This window comes from Coturnix japonica, chromosome 10 (genome assembly GCF_001577835.2).
Source record: "Coturnix japonica isolate 7356 chromosome 10, Coturnix japonica 2.1, whole genome shotgun sequence".
In the NCBI taxonomy this organism is placed as follows: Eukaryota; Metazoa; Chordata; class Aves; order Galliformes; family Phasianidae; genus Coturnix; species Coturnix japonica.
This window is the reverse complement of record NC_029525.1, coordinates 10,151,377-10,168,717: the sequence shown is the minus strand read 5'-3', so window position 1 is coordinate 10,168,717 and position 17,341 is coordinate 10,151,377. Positions and strand designations below refer to the sequence as shown.

The following is a 17,341-nucleotide window of genomic DNA, read 5'->3' as shown; positions in this document are numbered from 1 at the left end:
ATGGAAAAAACCCATTTGCTACAAACCCATTGGTGCCAAAACATGTCAAGCTCCAGGAAAAAGGAACTTTTAACCACAGCTTATGAGATCACTGATGGGCAGATCTCAATCATTTACAAACTCATTCACAACAGAACACCTCTTGCATTCTTCTTGCTAAGCAAAGCAGTGTACGCGGTCTTTTCGCTCTTGATCAAAAGTACCACATAATTAAGAATATATAAAGTGAAATGTGCTAAATATTAATAACGCAACTCTAAATTACTTAGTATACAGAATCATGGACAGTCTTCCAAAATATGAAGTTTCTGATTGAAGAAATAAAGGCAAAGAAAAGGAAGATTTGTTGTTTTCCCATCCCTTTAAGATACACCATGCAGAATGCCACGAGTAAATGAATGCCTTGACTGGTGCTTATTTTTTATAAAGTTCAATAAAGGACAAGAACAACCAAAAAAAAAAAAACAAAAAAAAACCACCCCAAACTTGGCAGGATAAATTCAGAGAACTTCACAATTTTTTGCAAACTCATTTCCTCCTTTTCTTAATGCAATTTTCACCTAATCCAAAGAAAAAGAAAAAAAAAAAAAAGCAATTCCCAGCAGCATCGTTGCTTTTGCGCAAGAAGAACTATATTTTATGTGCATCTTTTCCCCTTGTATCAACAAACTTCTTGTTCATCAGATAAGAGAGCTGTACTAGTCCTCTGGCTGCTTCCCAAGCATGCAGACAGACAAAGAGGTGCTAAGTGCAAAGTCACAAATCTGTTATGCAAGTTTTCCTTAGCACAAGGCTGCTCGAGCTGAACTTGCTCTTCCTCTGCAGCAGGCTGCAGCCCCACTCACAGAGCCTTCATTTCTGCAGCCCTGCACTAACCCGACTGAACTCAGCAGAATGACAGTAACTAACATGGGGGATTGAAAGACACTTTCCACGAAGTCGGTGTCAAAAAAGCAATGTAAGAAGCCATGAATATTTATGATAGAGCAAGAATGCAGCAGCTCAGCCTAGACCTTTGGCAGAAAGTCAGCCATAGAGCAGCGCTGCTCAGGGCCTGTGTCATTCCACACAGTGAATTTCAAATCTTCTCTAAGCAAAGTTGGCTCAGAAATATTCCTCTGGAGACCAAAGGGCAAACTGTTTACCTTCTAAGTAATGTCTAGCAGATATATTTTGGGCAGAGGCTATCTGTGGGGAGTGTTTCTATCCAAAGGCTTAAAGACGATGGGGGAGGACACGAAGGTTATAAATACAATACAGTTGTACAAAGTAATGGAAGTGCTGCCATCAATTTCCATTTACCCATAATAAAACTGAGGCTTGGAGCTTTCAGAAGCAGAGAGGTATGCCAGTTCACACCCATAAGCTTCAGGGATTTCCACATTTCAATGTGTTTCAAGGTTTTACTGACAACACATGAACAAAAGCACCTTGAAAAACGGATGGCCTTTGTTCCAACTTTGGAAAGAACATGGAAACAAGAAACATATTCTTCTATTAATGGCAAGTCACATCCAAAGAAGTTGTTGAAGCCTAATGACCTTGCATCTAACCACAAATGGGAACAGCACACTGCAAAATCAGGCACAGAAGCTGCTAGCCCAAACAGTAGGGACTGGGTTCAGTTTAGCTTGCCTGTTACGGGTGTGCAGCAGATGGAAGTGCCTCCTGCACCTCACCTACAGGTACTGCACACACAAAACACCCACTGTGCTCTGGCACCAACTCACAAACTGCCAGTGCAGCAGCTCTTGGTGTTATCAGCCTCTTCTGTCCCTCTGTGAGCAGAGCTGCTGTACCTGGCCCTGTACAAATACCCAAAAATGTCTGCATGGGAAATGAGCATCAGTGAACATAAATTCAGAGATTCACAGAAGGGGACCTTGCAGCCCCGCTTTCCCTTCCCCCCACCCCCAGTCTCTGCCATGCAGTGTGCCCCCTCCCAGCTCAGCTGCTGAGACAGCCTGGCCTTGGGCACCACTAGGGATGGGGCACCCGCAGCTCTGGCAGCCCATGTCTGGGCCTCATCGACCTCTGAGTAAAGAGCTTCTCCATCACATTTAACCTCAATCTCCCTTCTTTTAAGTTTAAAACCATCTCCCCTTCACAGGGACAAGGGAAGAGTTTGCTCAGTGAGACCGAGCTTAGAAAGAAGCGACCAAGTGTATAACTTGAGGAAAAACCCAAAGAGCATAACTGCAGATTAGAGCAAGTACCAGCAAATACGTTTCAATTTAATTGCAGTCCCCTTTGCAACGTACTTCCCCAAATATGAAGCTATTTCTGCAACTCTTTTCCAACCTAAGCTTACAGCCTGCTTGTGTGCCTTCCTTCCACTCTTCACTACAGAAATTTTTCTTCCACTAAATTTTCATTGAACAGGAAAAGGGAGGGAGAAAAAGTTTCTTCCACTGAGAAACAATGCAAACAGTCTTTGAGCATGTGGAGAGCTGCAGGAGACATCAGGAAAACTAAGGTTTGATTTGTTCCTCCTCCCACCCCCAGAGAAACAGGGGTGGGGGGAATAAAAGCCCACATCCAACATCAAAGAATGTGTTTTACATTTATTACAATTTACATGGGAAAAACAGGTAGGGAGTGTTCAGATGTTAAAGCCATAAAATGATAAACAGCCAACCTTCAAGGTGAGCAGCGCTTGCCATGTTCCAGTGCCTCCAGGCAGACACCCAAGCAGCTTACACCAAGAGCAGAACTCCACCTGCTGTCTTAAGAAACCTCATCATATTTTCTTTAGAATGAATTTCTAGAGAGCAGAACTGGAACTGCTGGTTCTGATCTGAAGTCAGCGACTTTGATTAATAATTCACTTTCATGGGGCTTCATTCCTCCACCACGCATACACCAACCAGGAGCCAGGCTGACAAGTGCTACATTCTCCACTGGAAAGAGCAAGTGTTCCCAAGGCTGTGGATTCTCTGCTCCTAGAGACAGCACAGGCAATGAATCTCTCACTTCCCAGCTGCCTCAGTAGGACTGCAAAAGGCAAGTTCACACTTCTGATCAAAACACTGAGTTTCTCACCTCCAATCACACTCTTGCTGCACTAATATTGTCTTCCCACTTGTTCTCTGCTACACAGATATTGTTACCTGAAAATCTGAGTTTCTAAACCTTTGCCTGCCAGTACCAGAGGGATATTGAAACCAGAAACATTGGGTGAAAATACTGAACCTTCAGTTCTGCTGACCCTTCTCTGAGTCAAAGCAGTGATACCATTTCTGAGTACTGGACGTTGCGTCTGTAGACTGCAAACACAGAATCTACCTTTGGTTCTCTTACTGGCTTTCTCCTTAACCCCAAAGTCACATCACCTTCAAGTACTTTATTTACATGCACCTGCTTGAGAAAACAATGGGAACAATGAGATCTACCTGCCTCTGCAATTCACTCCAAAGGGATAAGGGGTGCTCCTATCTTAGGCTGTTTATACTGGCTTTACTATTGTTTCCTTCAAGAAAAAAAATAAGATTTTCCACCTTTTATCTACAACCTGAACACACAAGGCCAGAAAAATCTGACAATCAGAGAAATTTAAAAGCTCTCAATTCTTATAATCAAGCACAGTTCCCAACCAGGCCAATGTCCTGTTCAGCTCATTACACCCAGGTACAACACCAAAAACATAATTCAATTAGAAACAGAACTAACAGTGAGCAGAGGCTTGGTATTGTCCTTTGAATATAAAACATGCAAGGCTGAGTTACCGTCATATTTCGCATACACAGCTGCTGCTATCTGAGATGCTGTAGGAACTTAAAGGGTATATTCTCCCATCAATATGCATAACTTAATAACATTAATAATAGAAGCACATACAGTGATAGGACACTAGAAATCTATCAAAGCAAATTGGAGGTGTAACCTAACATTTGATGGATCCTTCCCTAACTGGACTTGTTAAAAGCACTGTCAGAACCCACATCTTTGGCTCTCAACTGTCACAGAACTGCAGCAGTGGCTTCCTTCCCTGGACAGCAAGAGAGCACAGCACAGAATTAGATGAGCCAATACACCGGGGTGAAAGTGGCATTATATAAATAGAAGCAGATTGATCTTAATAATATCATTAGAAGCCAGGGGTTACAGGGTTGCTGCAGAAAGTATAAAGAAGGGACATATTTTAAAACTTGAACTACACCAGTGTTAATAGAAAGCATTGGCGTGGCACAACAGACAAAATGTTATACTAAAAATACTTCCATTCTTCAGCAATACTTTGCTCTGGAACTGCTGCTACATCACAGCACTGAGTCTATACAGCTTTCTTACATCAATAGGAAGCAAGGGTTTGGGATGAGGTTTTGCTGTCACACCATTATGCTGCTTTTGCCTATATAGGAGACACTGCACTCGGTCAGCCCAGATTTTTATCAGCACAATGAAACAGAAATTGTTCTCCTGGATGTGCATTGCAGAGTCTGTCCCAAATTCCACAGGGGATTTCAACTTCATGGTAGAAGTGTATCTGCTTAGGATATTAAAGCAACTTGGAGTAACACCTAGCAAATGGCACTGAAGAAAATCTGAACACAACAGTGTTGCTGTACTTCCCTTATCTGTTTGTTTTGCAGCACTGCAGGACTCTCAAGCATCTGCACTGCAATGCATTACCCAGCATGTGCCACAATGACTCAGGCAACAACAGCATGAGCCGGGCTCCAGCTCCAACTTGCAGGATGTCTGTGTAACAACACCCTTCAGCAAAGCCAAGAACCTATAAAAGGAGATGTGCTCAAGGAGAGAATTCAGCTTCCATTCCATCATGCTGTACTATTTTCTATTGCAATGCTTTTCAGATTTTTAGATATACATATGGTACATGTAACCTCCAAATGGTAGCTGCATCACTGCTGGATTCCCATCTTGCAGCACAGATGATTCAGCTCCTGCAGGCTTTGAAAGCTGCATTGCTAAAGGTTGTAGAGGCACACAAATGTTGTGTTTGCTAACTTGTATGCTGGCTGAAATACTCAACATTTCCTTCTCCTGCAGTTATGCCTTACTGCTAGCCTGCTTAGCAAGTTACAAATATAATTGTCAGTATAATTGTGAATATACATATAAATCTAAATCTTCAGAGCTAGCTTCCCTCTCCTCCCAACTCTATCAGACTTGTGTTTTGAATATAGAAAACCAGCTTAGTGCCACAAACATCTGTTTGATATTTAGTACCTATTAGCTCCGTTCTCTAGTCCTGGAAAACCAATCAACAACAAAAGAACACCCAACAAGAACTCCATCCTCAAACAGGATTTCAGAAACTTATATTAATCCTCAGCCTCTCCTCTCATCAATGCAAGATGAGCAGTGCATCATCATCCGCACTACAGTTTTGTAATCACCTGATTGCATAACAGGAGTCTCCAGCAACAGCACAGGTAAAGATGAGCAGCAGTGACCACTAGGATGTCCTCGTGTACATAGAAGATAGATGAATGTTATTTTGTTGTCCCTGCCATTGGTTGAGGATTTGTTCTGCTTTATGAGCCACATAGAGGAATTATAATTATCCACTTCAAAATATTTCCAACAATAAACTCTGTCTTTTCTCCACTATCCTGTCCCTATAATTCTAACAGATTTGCAAAAGAGTACCTCAGACTACATAATAAAATCTAGGAATAGGACAGAAGATCTCCCTGCTGAGGTCCAGGATTCATGGTGCCCAATTCAAGTTAGATGTGAAGGAGCAGTATCTGTCATAGACTGGATGCTAACAGCTTCTAGTTGCAGGACAGAAATAGATCTGCATGTACCAGTCTGTAGTTAGTAAAGGCTTCCTTTTGGTGTCTCAATGGCAAGTTCAGATTTTCCTTGTGCAAAGTCCGTCTCCCTCAGTTTACCAAAGTACTTAAAGTTTGTTTGCTAACACTTGTGTAACCAAAGGTTTCATGCATTAAGGCAAAATCAAAATGGACTTGAAAAAGACTTATTTATTATGTTGGGGTTAGTTATTCAACTACAGCAAGGAAAAAAATAGGAAAACAAAACATAATGCTGTAATGCTATAACGTGATGGAAAGTACAGCAATAATAGTGGGATGGCAAAGTCCCAGGCTGCTGTGAATAAGGACAAGCCCAAACACAGCAGCAAAGGACACAAAAATGAAGGAAGAGAAATTGCTCACCCTTCGAAGGCCTCAGGTATGCAGGGATATCAAACAAACAAAACTCAATCATCAAGATTTATTCTGCCTGGGTAATAAGGTCTCCATTCTGATCTGGTTTTCAATCCAGCAGATTGGATCAACATGCCACATTAATCAACAGAGTAACAGCAGAAATCTGGGGGAGAACAAGAATTCCTTGTAACTGCTGGTGAGAGCTGAAAGCCAAGGAACAAAAACGAAGCACAAACAATAGAAAAAGGCCTTCAAAAATATTGCTACAAACAGATGACAGATGCACTACTTGAAAAAACAAATGCCATTCAGGACAATACAAGAGGAGAGCCCAGAGCATATAAGCTAAACTTCCAGAAGCCAAAATGTTGGACAAACTCATCTTTGCTTAGAAAACCTGTTCACCTTTATGCTCATCTATAGGCAGAGTCTATGCCTCATAACACTGTCCTTTTTTTCTTCGCTGTCAGTTAGAAAGGGTTTAAGAAGTCACTCTACATTCACTAACAATCACTGCTCATGCTTACATTGCAAATAGGACATTCACAATAACTGCAGTCATGTGTTTCACAAAATAAAAAAGTATTGATTTCTACAGCCTCTGAGGAGCCAAGCCTAAGAAATATTCTATGAATAATCTGTTGATACTGAGACTGCTGCTAATAGACAGACTCCTAACACAACAATTAAAAAGAAAAAAAGACATGAAACATGAATTTAAGGTCACCAGCAGATTTCTTACAGCAGTATCATGGCTGAGCACCCAGAACACCCCGGGGAAGGGAGGCTCCCAACATACAGCCTCCAGCTTTGAAAGGGTCCCACATCACAGCACCGAGATGCCAGCCTCGCTGAGCTGATAGAACACAGCAGAAGCTACAGCAGCACCTGCTGACCAGGAAGGCCATCCTATCCATGCTCCATACTTACAGTTTTTCTAAACAGAATGGCACTCTAAAAATACTTGTGGTGAGCATCAGAAGGCGCAGCCCTCCCACTGCCTGTGCTGTCCCACGTGAGCAGCCGCACAGAGATCCACCCACCTGCATCAAAGGCTGCACATCGACAACAGGAAAACAGATATGTCAGCAACTAAAAGCAACAGGAGGGAAATTTTCCATCGAGAACAGAACTCCCCACAGGCTAATTAAAAAAAAAAAAAAAATTGTAAAGGAAATCCATTTGAAAATACATCGACGTGAATATTTCAATTCAAACTTACAGTCTACGTAATAAGCACAGCAAACCTATTTCTAGCATTCCTGAGAGCTATTATCTGTTACAGCACAGTCATACAGCTTGATTTGTGTCTATCACTTCTGCATCCACTGATAAAACAATTGTTAGGGTAGTGATGCAGGAGTGCAATTTCCCCTTTGGGTATTACAGTGCCCAGAGGAATAGCCCAAACATCACTACAGCAATGCAAACAAACGCCCATGACTCAGAGCTGCCTTCCAACCCCTGCTCCCAAACAGGTGGAAACCTACACACACACACACAGAGCATTCAGGAGTGAAAGAATTACGGCTGGCTACAAAAATCCAGGAGAAAATCATAAAGAACTCCTATTGTGAGTTTATGGATTGCAAACATGGAGACCCAGGGACTTTTTAGGACACCAGGGAGGTAACAGCGTGTTGTGTCTTAGTTTGGGTGAGGGCTCTAGGAGCCATACAAAGGTGACTGCTGAACTTTTTCTTACAGTGAACCCCTATTTACTCAGCAGTAACTTCAGATAAACCACGTTGGCATGCGTTAGACAAACACCCCAGACGGAATAAACCAATAAACCTTAACTGTACACATAAAATCAGAAGTCTTGGTTCCTTTTTTACCCCAGAGCCTAAAGCAAGACATACAGACAATGGATTTCTCCTGGGAAAAGGAAAATAAAAGCAGTTCTACAGCAAACGAGTGGCTGTTAGGAATGCTACACTAAATAACATGTTTGGATTTATTCTGTAACTGTGTGGGCTATATCTCTAGATCTACATCAGTCTATATGTCAGTTGGAACTGTGACGTGGAACATTGCAGCATGGAAATATTATCTTCTGAAAATATCTTGTCACTTCTTTGATATTTACTCACATTTTTGAATTAACTTGTTAAATACAGACTGTCTTAACCCACTTGCTCCATCCTTCAGGGTTTGGGTTTTTTTGTCTCTAGGTTCTGCCAACCTTCAGATATCCTCCTTCAATCACATGTCCTGGCACAATTCTCATTCCCCTCAGTATTCCTCAGTGTCCTCTGGGAAATTTGCCAGTTTTGTCATCTGCCCCCATTCTCCTTTGGGAACACTGAAGTGAGGAATTAATTTTGTTCTCTCCCCAAGCCGTGCCTGTGTCTGCTGTTAGTGGTTACCCTTGGCATTTCTCAGCCTTTCAGTACACAAACATATACACCTCCTTAAGTGATCCTACAGTGCTTCAGAGACTTATAAAACATCCTGCTGAGAGATCTCTGCATTTGCTTGTTTTAGCATCGTGTGAAAGAATTAAGCTAAAAGATGGAGGGCTGACATTTCTATTATGCGTCCCATTTTCTGCTACATTCTACAATTGTTTTCTACGTACTTTTATTTGTTTTATACTATTTTGCTCAATGTCTTATCTGAAGTCTTCCAGAGTGAACTCTTAAGAGGTGCATTGTGTTTTCTTGAGCACCAAAAAAATCCAGTTCCAATGTTGGCTTTTTTCCTGCATGAGCATTTCCTACTAAGGAACATTTCCTTCTAGAAGGAGAGGTTATTCCGATCTGCTTCCTTTAAATTCCATGCTCACTTCTTCATTTGAGAATGAATGGAAACTTTACTTTTGGCCTAAGATGAAGAACATCAACAAATATTAAATGTATGCATCCCAGTTTCCTGCTGTAATGAACACTGGAGGATGTACCACAGCATTTCAGGAAATAGCTGGGCAAGTTCAATCTATCCTCCTGTTCTATTCTGTCACCAGTGCTACCTTCACCAGCTTCCCCCTCAGTTATTTAGGTCTTTGTTATGTGTACGTGCCCAAATTAAGCAACCTGCCACACTGTTGGCAGCCGTCAGACTGGAAGCATTTGTTGTGGTTACCTCTTTAACTTCCGCACTAAAATACCATCTGTGTTACCAGCTCAACACAGCAAAGGCTGCATCACTAACAGTACGGTGGGTGCAGAACAAACCAAAGCCTTTGCAAAGCCATCCTTGGGTTTGTTTACCAAGAGAGCCCCCATTTTTGCAACAAAACAATGAACATTGACTAAATATTGAGGTACATGGCATTATATGAGACTGATACATGTCACAGAAGAAATAACACTACTGACAATAAATGCTAGATACAATTATTCAGCGTGTCAATAACCAGCCAAAGCCACGCTTGGGCTGTACAGACCCCAGCTACCTGCAGGAGGACCCAGAAAGGCAGCTCAGCGGCTCTGAGCCTTCATTTCCTGTGCTCCGAGTAGGAGCAGCTGTCAGTTTGGCCGGACGGGTTATGGAACTCGTGTCAGTTTTGCCATCATCGTTAAGGAGAGCAGACAGGAGAACAGATCTCTGGGGAACTCACAGCCTCCTCCACTGGAGAACCTTGTGGGAAGGGAAAGTGGGAAAGCTGCACCGGGAGAACGGAGAGATGAAAACACAGGAAAAGATTTGGGTACAGCATCCAGAGAAGGAGGGAAAACTCTAGAAACGCAGAGTACCCCCTATAGGACAGATGCATGGTATGCCAGGTATGGAAACAGCGGGAGTTGGTGGGAGAGAACAACAACGAACTCTGCGGGGACAGCTGGTACCTCGCAGCCCCTGTCTTTAGCTGATGCCACGGGGCGCAAACGCAGACCCGACACCAAAGAAACACCAGTAACAAAATCAGTAACTGGAAGCGCAGAGCCGGGCCCCAGAAGATGGGAGGACGTAGGACGGTGGCCTCCAGCTCCGCACGCTCCTATCGAGCGGCTGCGGGGCACGCAGCGAGATGGGGCCGGCGGTGCAGCTGCCGCCCCGCGACCAAAGGACCAGCCCCGGGGTGGCGGGCGGCGATGCCAACACCCAGCAGAGGGAAAACCCGAGGGAGCCGCTGCTCCGAGCGCAGCCATCCGCCGCCGCTCCCTTACCTGGCTGGCTTTGTGGAACTGCTTCTTGAGCCCCGCCACCGACATCCTCCCTCCGCGGGCGGCTCCCGCGGAGCCCGAATCCCGAACCCCGGCTGCTGCTGCCGGCGGGTGGCGGCTCCGGGCAGCGATCCGCGGCCTCGCGCTGTGTCACCCGCACCGCCGGTACCCGCGCGGGTGGAAACATCGCGTTCCGAACGGGTTCCACGGTGCCACCCTATTGGCCGCCGTTCGTGCCCATGTAAACGATACAGCCGGAGTCGTCCGCCCATTGGACACGCGCGGGTGGGGGGGGACTGTGCAAATCACGCCCACGCTACGGTGCTGCGTGAAGACCGCAGAGCCGGCGGCTCGGCCCGCACTGCGGGGATGAGCGGCCCCGAGGTCCGGCTGCCCGCTGTCCTCATTGTAGCTCTCATTGCTACACGGCATCTTAATTGAAGGGATGTACTTAGTGCGTGAAAGCTATTGCAGCAGTCCAGAGAGTGACTGCCTGGGGCTGTGCAGTAGAATAAACCCGCTCTGTGGTTTGGATGATTTCTTGTTATTGTTATTTTTGAAGGAGCAGCAGGAAGGCAAGGAGAGACACACAGATGGGTGGCTCAGCCATGTGTTTGGATGCTGCAGGATGAAGCGATTGCACGCTTACATGTGGCTGTGGGTCAACAGTGTACCCATAGGTAGGTGGTCATGCCCCCCAGTAAAGCACTGGCCCTGGCCATGAGGTCACTTGGCAGTGGTGGAGCTGGAAGTGCTGAGAGAGAACCTGGGGTGCTTGCAGGGTGACAGGGCTCTCACTGGCAGCCTGCAGGTTTCACTGGCTTGGGTGAGCAAGGTGTTTGCAGAGCAGGTAACAATTAGCTCACAGACTCAGAATTATTAAGGCTGGAAAGACCACTAAGGTCATCTAGTCCAAACATCAACCCATCACACCGTGCCTGCCAACCCATGACTCAGTGACACATCGACTCTTTCCTTGAAAATCTCCGGGGACCTTCTTATAATACCAATGAGGACAAGGAATTAAAAAAATAAAAAGTGAAAAGGAAAGAAGAAACAGGGGAATTGCCCTGTTATAAATTAGAAGCAGGGAATCACTGTCCTACCTGCAACAGTTACATACCCCTGATACAAGTATCCAGACAGACTTGTCCTGAGTTAAGGAACTCCTACTGGCTGCTGTTTTACAAAAGGGACTTTGTACTAGAGAGGCAAAAGCAACAAGAGAAAGCAATGAGGATAACCTGTTAATTCCCTATGGAAGACAAATTGTAAGTAAGAGTCCTCTCAGGTTTTTGGACTGAGTAAAACTTGAAAGAAATCTGCAGTCATGGTGCTGCCTGATGGCACTTAGTGGGGAGGGAAGCTGCGCTTTCAGCCTCATTACACGGTAACATGATTACACCACAGGCACCTGATTTCAGCACCAAGTTTTCTTCCTAATCAAAACACAGCACGGTGCTCATTGCCCAGCACAGATGAGGTACGGTGTGAATTAGTGAGGCATTTGGAGAGGTAACAGCCAGCAGAAATGAAATGAGCTGTTTTGAGAGAGCCGGAGGTGCTGAGAAGAGAGAAAACAAGGCCTGAACTGATAAATTACAGTTCTGTCCATTGTAATAAAGCAAACACTGAGTACCATGGAATCAGGAGAAAGCTCTGGGTAATCTTTGGCTGGAAGAAAGGGGGGACCAGAAGGAAGGAAGGAAGGAACGTAAAACAAGTGACTATGCAGGAGAATCGATGGATGATAGTCACTGCAGTTGTTAGCTGTAAAACTGGATTAGATAAAAACTTGAGTAAGGCAATATGTCTACAGCTACCTCTTCTCATCCAGCGTTACCCTAAGGGTAGGAGCTGTGCTGTTTCTGCTGAAGCGATACAAGAATCTACAAGTGGGAAATGCACTGTGGAAATCCCAGTTCATAGGCTAATTGCATGATGATACAGACAAGGTGAAAACTTAATTAAGATCCAACTTGAGTGGCCCAGGTGTTAATGATTTGGTAGAGACACTGAAAAAGGCTGGTGTTCAGTCTTCTAAGCAAAAGTTATAGCTTGTAGACAGTAATACAGACTGGGTAAGGAATATCTAAAGGTTTTATAACCACAGATGGCCGGCCATACATCATGGAAAAAGGGACTGTGACTTGCTGGATAACATTCTCTATGTATTCGGAAAAGTTGCTAATCCAATCTGTAAAATGAGAGAAATAGAATAAAAACTCCAGGAAGTGGTACAGCTAAATGCTGACATGGTAGAAAAGAAACTTCTGTTAAAAATAACTATTATAAGCCAAAGGCAGGCCAGAGTATAGTACTACACTGGCATGGTGAAAGAATACTTTGCAGAAGCTGGGAAACGGGGGCCTTTGGGGGGAGAGTTCTAGATATGTAACTATTTAAACAACTGCCATCCCACCGCTCCGGAAATTTCAAAGTACTTGAGAACTACAGATGATGCTCCAACACATTATTGTTTTAACAAAGATGGTGAACTTTGTACAAACTGAAAACTCCTAACTGGATTCAAATCACAGTGGTGACTGGAAACTATGTGCTGGCTGCTTATGTGGTAGAACTGGGCTTGGAAGTTGTTCCTGTGAAATTCAAGCAACATAGGTATCTGGATAAGTGGATGCATTCATAATTCACTTGGATTTCAGTGTGGCTATAACTTTGTAAAAAAACCCAGCCTGCAGGAATTCCTTCTGAAAATGATTCCGGTAAAAGCAAACAACCTTACAGGCATTTGGTTTCCAATGAAGAAGTTTTAAGAGTTGAAATTGCAATAGTGGCCATGTGAAGTATTGGGTTTTGAGTAAAATAAGAACTGGTAGTATTTTTAAAAACGATCTGGAGACAGATTGGAAGTTGATATTTCTCGCAACCTGAGGCCAATCACATCCATGTTTACTTGAACGTCTCTTTAAAAATATGAGAAATCTGATAGTCAAATGTGATCCGAGTCTTCAGCACTTACTGCCACCAAAGAAAACATCAAAAAGGGGAGAAAGATGAGTTTGTGATGAAGTTCTTTTTTGAGTTTGTGATGAAGTTCATTTTTCATCAAGTTACAGGATCCAGTAGAACACGTAGGAGAATTTTTTGAGCCAAACTATTTTGATAACTCTGTTACAGTACCAAAATTATTTGTTGACTCTTCCTTCCAACCTGCCTAGTGTCTGATAAGGAAGAAGACAGAAGGTAAACATGGCATCTGTTGGAATCAGCACCAAGCAAAGTAGCACCAAATTAGTGTTCCCATGAAGGAAACTCCCTGAACTTGGGCATGACAACACACAGTCTTTTGTATGAAATACCTAAAGGCAATGGAAAAAGAGATATTTAGAATAAAATAACCACAAAAAGGAGTTAAGAAAATGTGTTCATGTACAGGTATAGGAGGAGCAGACTAATGCTAGGATTTTGCTTCTAGACTGTAATTCTGCACATCATAGCACTTGCAGTGCACATGCACTGATTCAGGTGTTCCTGATGTGGCTTTGCACTGTGACGTGCATTTCACAGAAAAAGGAACAAAAGCTGATAGCCTTCTCTATGCAGCCAGCACTGGCCAGAATTTGGAAAGCTCCCTGTTCCACACAGACACTGCTGGCAGTTGGAGCAGGACTGTGTGACCCTGGGGCCGGTAGACACTCTGGCTAACCTGCTTCGTTTGTTTTGGATGCTCATGTTTGCTCTCCAGATCTTCCAACTAAATGTAGCTAGTGAATTCTTTTTGGCATTTGCGTTTGTTCTTCTCAAGTGGATTTTCCATATGTATTGCCTTACCATTATCCACATCTTTGCTTTTCATCTCATCCCCTTCCTGTGTTTGTTTTCTACATGCATCTCCATGATTCTGTGGATACTTTCTATCCTCATTTTTCAATTCCTTGTTCTGCAAGTGTCAGCAAAAGAAGAAATCATGTTAGGTCTTATGCCATTAGTTAATAAATATGGTTCAACTTACATGTTTATTCCTAAAAGGCATATAAACAACTTAGATGAACTTAAAATCTAGACAGATATTTTTAAAGTTAAATCTGTTTATACTATAAATCAGTATTCTAATTGTGAAGAGAACACAACAGCCTTTTCTTCTGTGTGTGCTGCTCAGTTACACTGCAGCTTGTAAAAAAAATAAATTAGCAATGCTGATCTTGCAGAGTATATGATATGGATACCTGAACAGATCCTGCCTGGAGGTCTTGTGACTTTCAGGTGCCTATATTGCTTCTGATAGCAGTAAAAATAATAATTGTTACTATTTATATATATCCAGGAAGTCAGTGTTCACAGACAACTCTGCACTGTTTAACAGAAGTGAGTTATCTTTGTTATCTAGAATAAAGACACGGATGCTCAAACAGACTCTACTTTTTTTACTGGCCTTTCTAAAGGAGGTGTGTCTTCCTACAGAAGAATGAGGCAACAAAAACCTGAAACTTAAGATGGATCGATGTGATAACGTGCAGAAACACTGCTCTACCTTGAGAAAATTGCACCTGAATTCTGTGCTGTTATTTCACGTGTCAAAATACAGCTGCCCAGTTTTGCACAGAGCTGCCTCATTTCATTTGAAAATACTGACGTTCTCCTTGTTGACAGTGCCACAGCCAGGGAGAAATCTGAAACTGCAGTGTCACAGGGAGACTAACGCCAGCTTCTGGATGTGTCAAGGATTCTCATCTTTGTGTTGGAAGTACTGTACTTCATCTGCTGACAAGTCCTTTGAAGCAGAACGTTGTAGCACTGTGGGGTGAACTGGATCATATTTACTCTTTGAAATCCAATTCAGAATTTCATCTCACTGACCTTCAGTTACAGGACAGGAGTTTAAATATCACCTGTAAAAGTTCTGGTCTTCACAATGAAGAAAATAGAACTTTACAGTGAAAAAAAGGATGTGCTGAAGAACAACATGTGCTACCATTCCTTACTTACAGGATGCTGTGTGCAAGCTTCTTTCATAATGATTTATTCAGCTTTAGCAGGTAGAAATATAATCATCAAGAAAGATGAGTAAAAATCTAAAAACCACACATCTATATTGTATGTAAAAAAGGGAAACAAACAGTAAATAAATCTGGTGGCTTAACTTCTTGTATAAATATATACCCAATTCCATTTTAACTTCATATAACAGAGCATAAAGTCTTATCTTCTCTTGTTACAATGAGTGCTTAACACAGTGTGGACATTTCAAGCAGTGTGACCAACACCAATTTGATTATCAATAATTAAGTACCTTGTAGCAAGCTTGTGAATAGTCAGACATACCTAGTTTTAACAAAACTTTTATAGTAGGGACATTGTTTTGTTTTCAGTGTAATTTAATATGTCTTTTGGGACCTGCCATGTTTGAACATCTGGGAATCATCACATGTTGTCGATAAATGAGGCAACAGGAAAGGCATGATGTGTCACAGATGTTAAATATGGCAATACTCCACAGACCAATGATCACAAACTGGAATGATCAGACTTTGAAAAATCTGATTAAGATACACTGACTAGATAAAATTCAACTTTTTTTCTTAAATTTCCTAACAGCTCTGATAACAATGGGCAGCACAGAGGTAAAAAATATTTATATTGGAAACTGGTTTCTTTTGAAATGATAGAGCCAAAGACGAGTACTTTGACTACCAAATACTTCACAGGCAGATGAATACAGCTTGCCAGGTCCCTGTTGTCTCATCATGAAGATTAATGGCCACTACTGGACAACCCTACCACTCCTTATAAAAAAATGTATGCATAAATCAAATTTATTGTGTTAATTTAAGCATTGTGGTTAATTGAGTAACTGCTGCTGTACTAAGAAACCCTTTTCTCTCCCATTATGTGCAAAGAGAGTGTATTCTGATTGCTGTAACTCTTAGCCATGAATGCCACCTCCTGGCCATATACAGGAATAGGGAAAATAGCCCAACTTTCATGCAGTAGATAACCATTTGTGTTGAATAAATGTTAAAATATGTGAAACACAGACACGACTGCTGACAGATGTCCTAGATTGCCTGTGGAAATTTAAAGGCACTCTGATATTTACTTCTGTAAAGAAATTGCATCGTTTAAAAAAATAAACACACTTGACATTGACTTTCTGTAGAAACAACCTGGAAACTGCTGTATTTAAAGGGAGCAGCTGAATCAATACCACAAACGAAATCCTGACCTCACTGAAGCCAACGGGACTTTTGCCACTGATTTCAACGGGGCCCAAAATTCCAGCCTGTGCTTTATGAAAGCTGCCCTTGTGTGTCAGCATTGGAGTTACTGGAAGATTTTAACAATGTTGGGCACGTGTATTCTCCTGCAAATTCAGTGGGAATAGGATTTTAAAGAGGACCCTAAGAAGGTCTGGACCCACATAACAATGAACTGTACTTCAGGGTGGTACATTTTTCAGCCAGAGACCATTTGTTCCCTGTGCTCAGACAAGAACAGCTACTGCTTCCACTGCCTGAATTTCCCCAGCAAGATGCTCTCTGCTGCTAGTACAGGTAAAAGCATGTTATACGCATCAGAACATGTTCCTTGAAGCAATCTTGTTATCATGGTGTAACGGCCTCCCAAATCAAAGCAAACCTCTTCTCTGGCTGCTAGGAGGATATACAGACAGCAGGGGAAACAAGCCAGGGAATTTCTCTCACCTGGGGAAGCAAATAAGCATTTCTCCAGTGCATGAAGATGAAAATTTGGGCAGACAGTAGCTGAGATCCCCTGCAGCATCAGATTGTGTTATAACTACTGCATTTAACCCACCCTTGGCTCTTTCCACCAAGCTGTTCCTGTCGTGTGATCTCTTCCAGACCTGAATTCTCAAGTCATAGCTAATAGTAATTTCAGTGTTCCCAATCCTTCACACAGATACACTGATACACTGGTGGGCAATCAGCCATCTCTTGTTAGGTTCTTCCTTTGTTCTCTAATAATTTGCTTACTATGTCCAGTATAACACAATAGAAATTCATGCAAACAGACAAATCACAATGTACACAGTAGGCAACTATTAATTTGCCTAATACGTGCTTTTAATGTATCTTTATGTCAGATGCAAAGTCTTCTCAAGGACTC

The 17,341-nt window shown here is 42.7% G+C and overlaps 1 protein-coding gene across 2 annotated transcripts in view; it reads right to left on the bottom strand.

Moving 5' to 3' along the window:
• The window catches only part of SH3GL3 (SH3 domain containing GRB2 like 3, endophilin A3), a 45,303-nt gene extending 34,838 nt beyond the window's left edge, over positions 1-10,465 (bottom strand). Inside the window, exon 1 of one of the 2 annotated variants that reach the window (XM_015873004.2) lies at positions 10,256-10,465. In XM_015873004.2, coding sequence (XP_015728490.1) covers positions 10,256-10,300 — 45 coding nt within the window. In that variant the 5' untranslated portion in view covers positions 10,301-10,465. Of the gene's footprint in view, positions 1-6,149; positions 6,288-10,255 lie in introns of those variants that run through there. The other variant, XM_015873005.2, reaches the window with a different exon arrangement.
• Between the last annotated feature and the right edge of the window lie 6,876 nt (positions 10,466-17,341).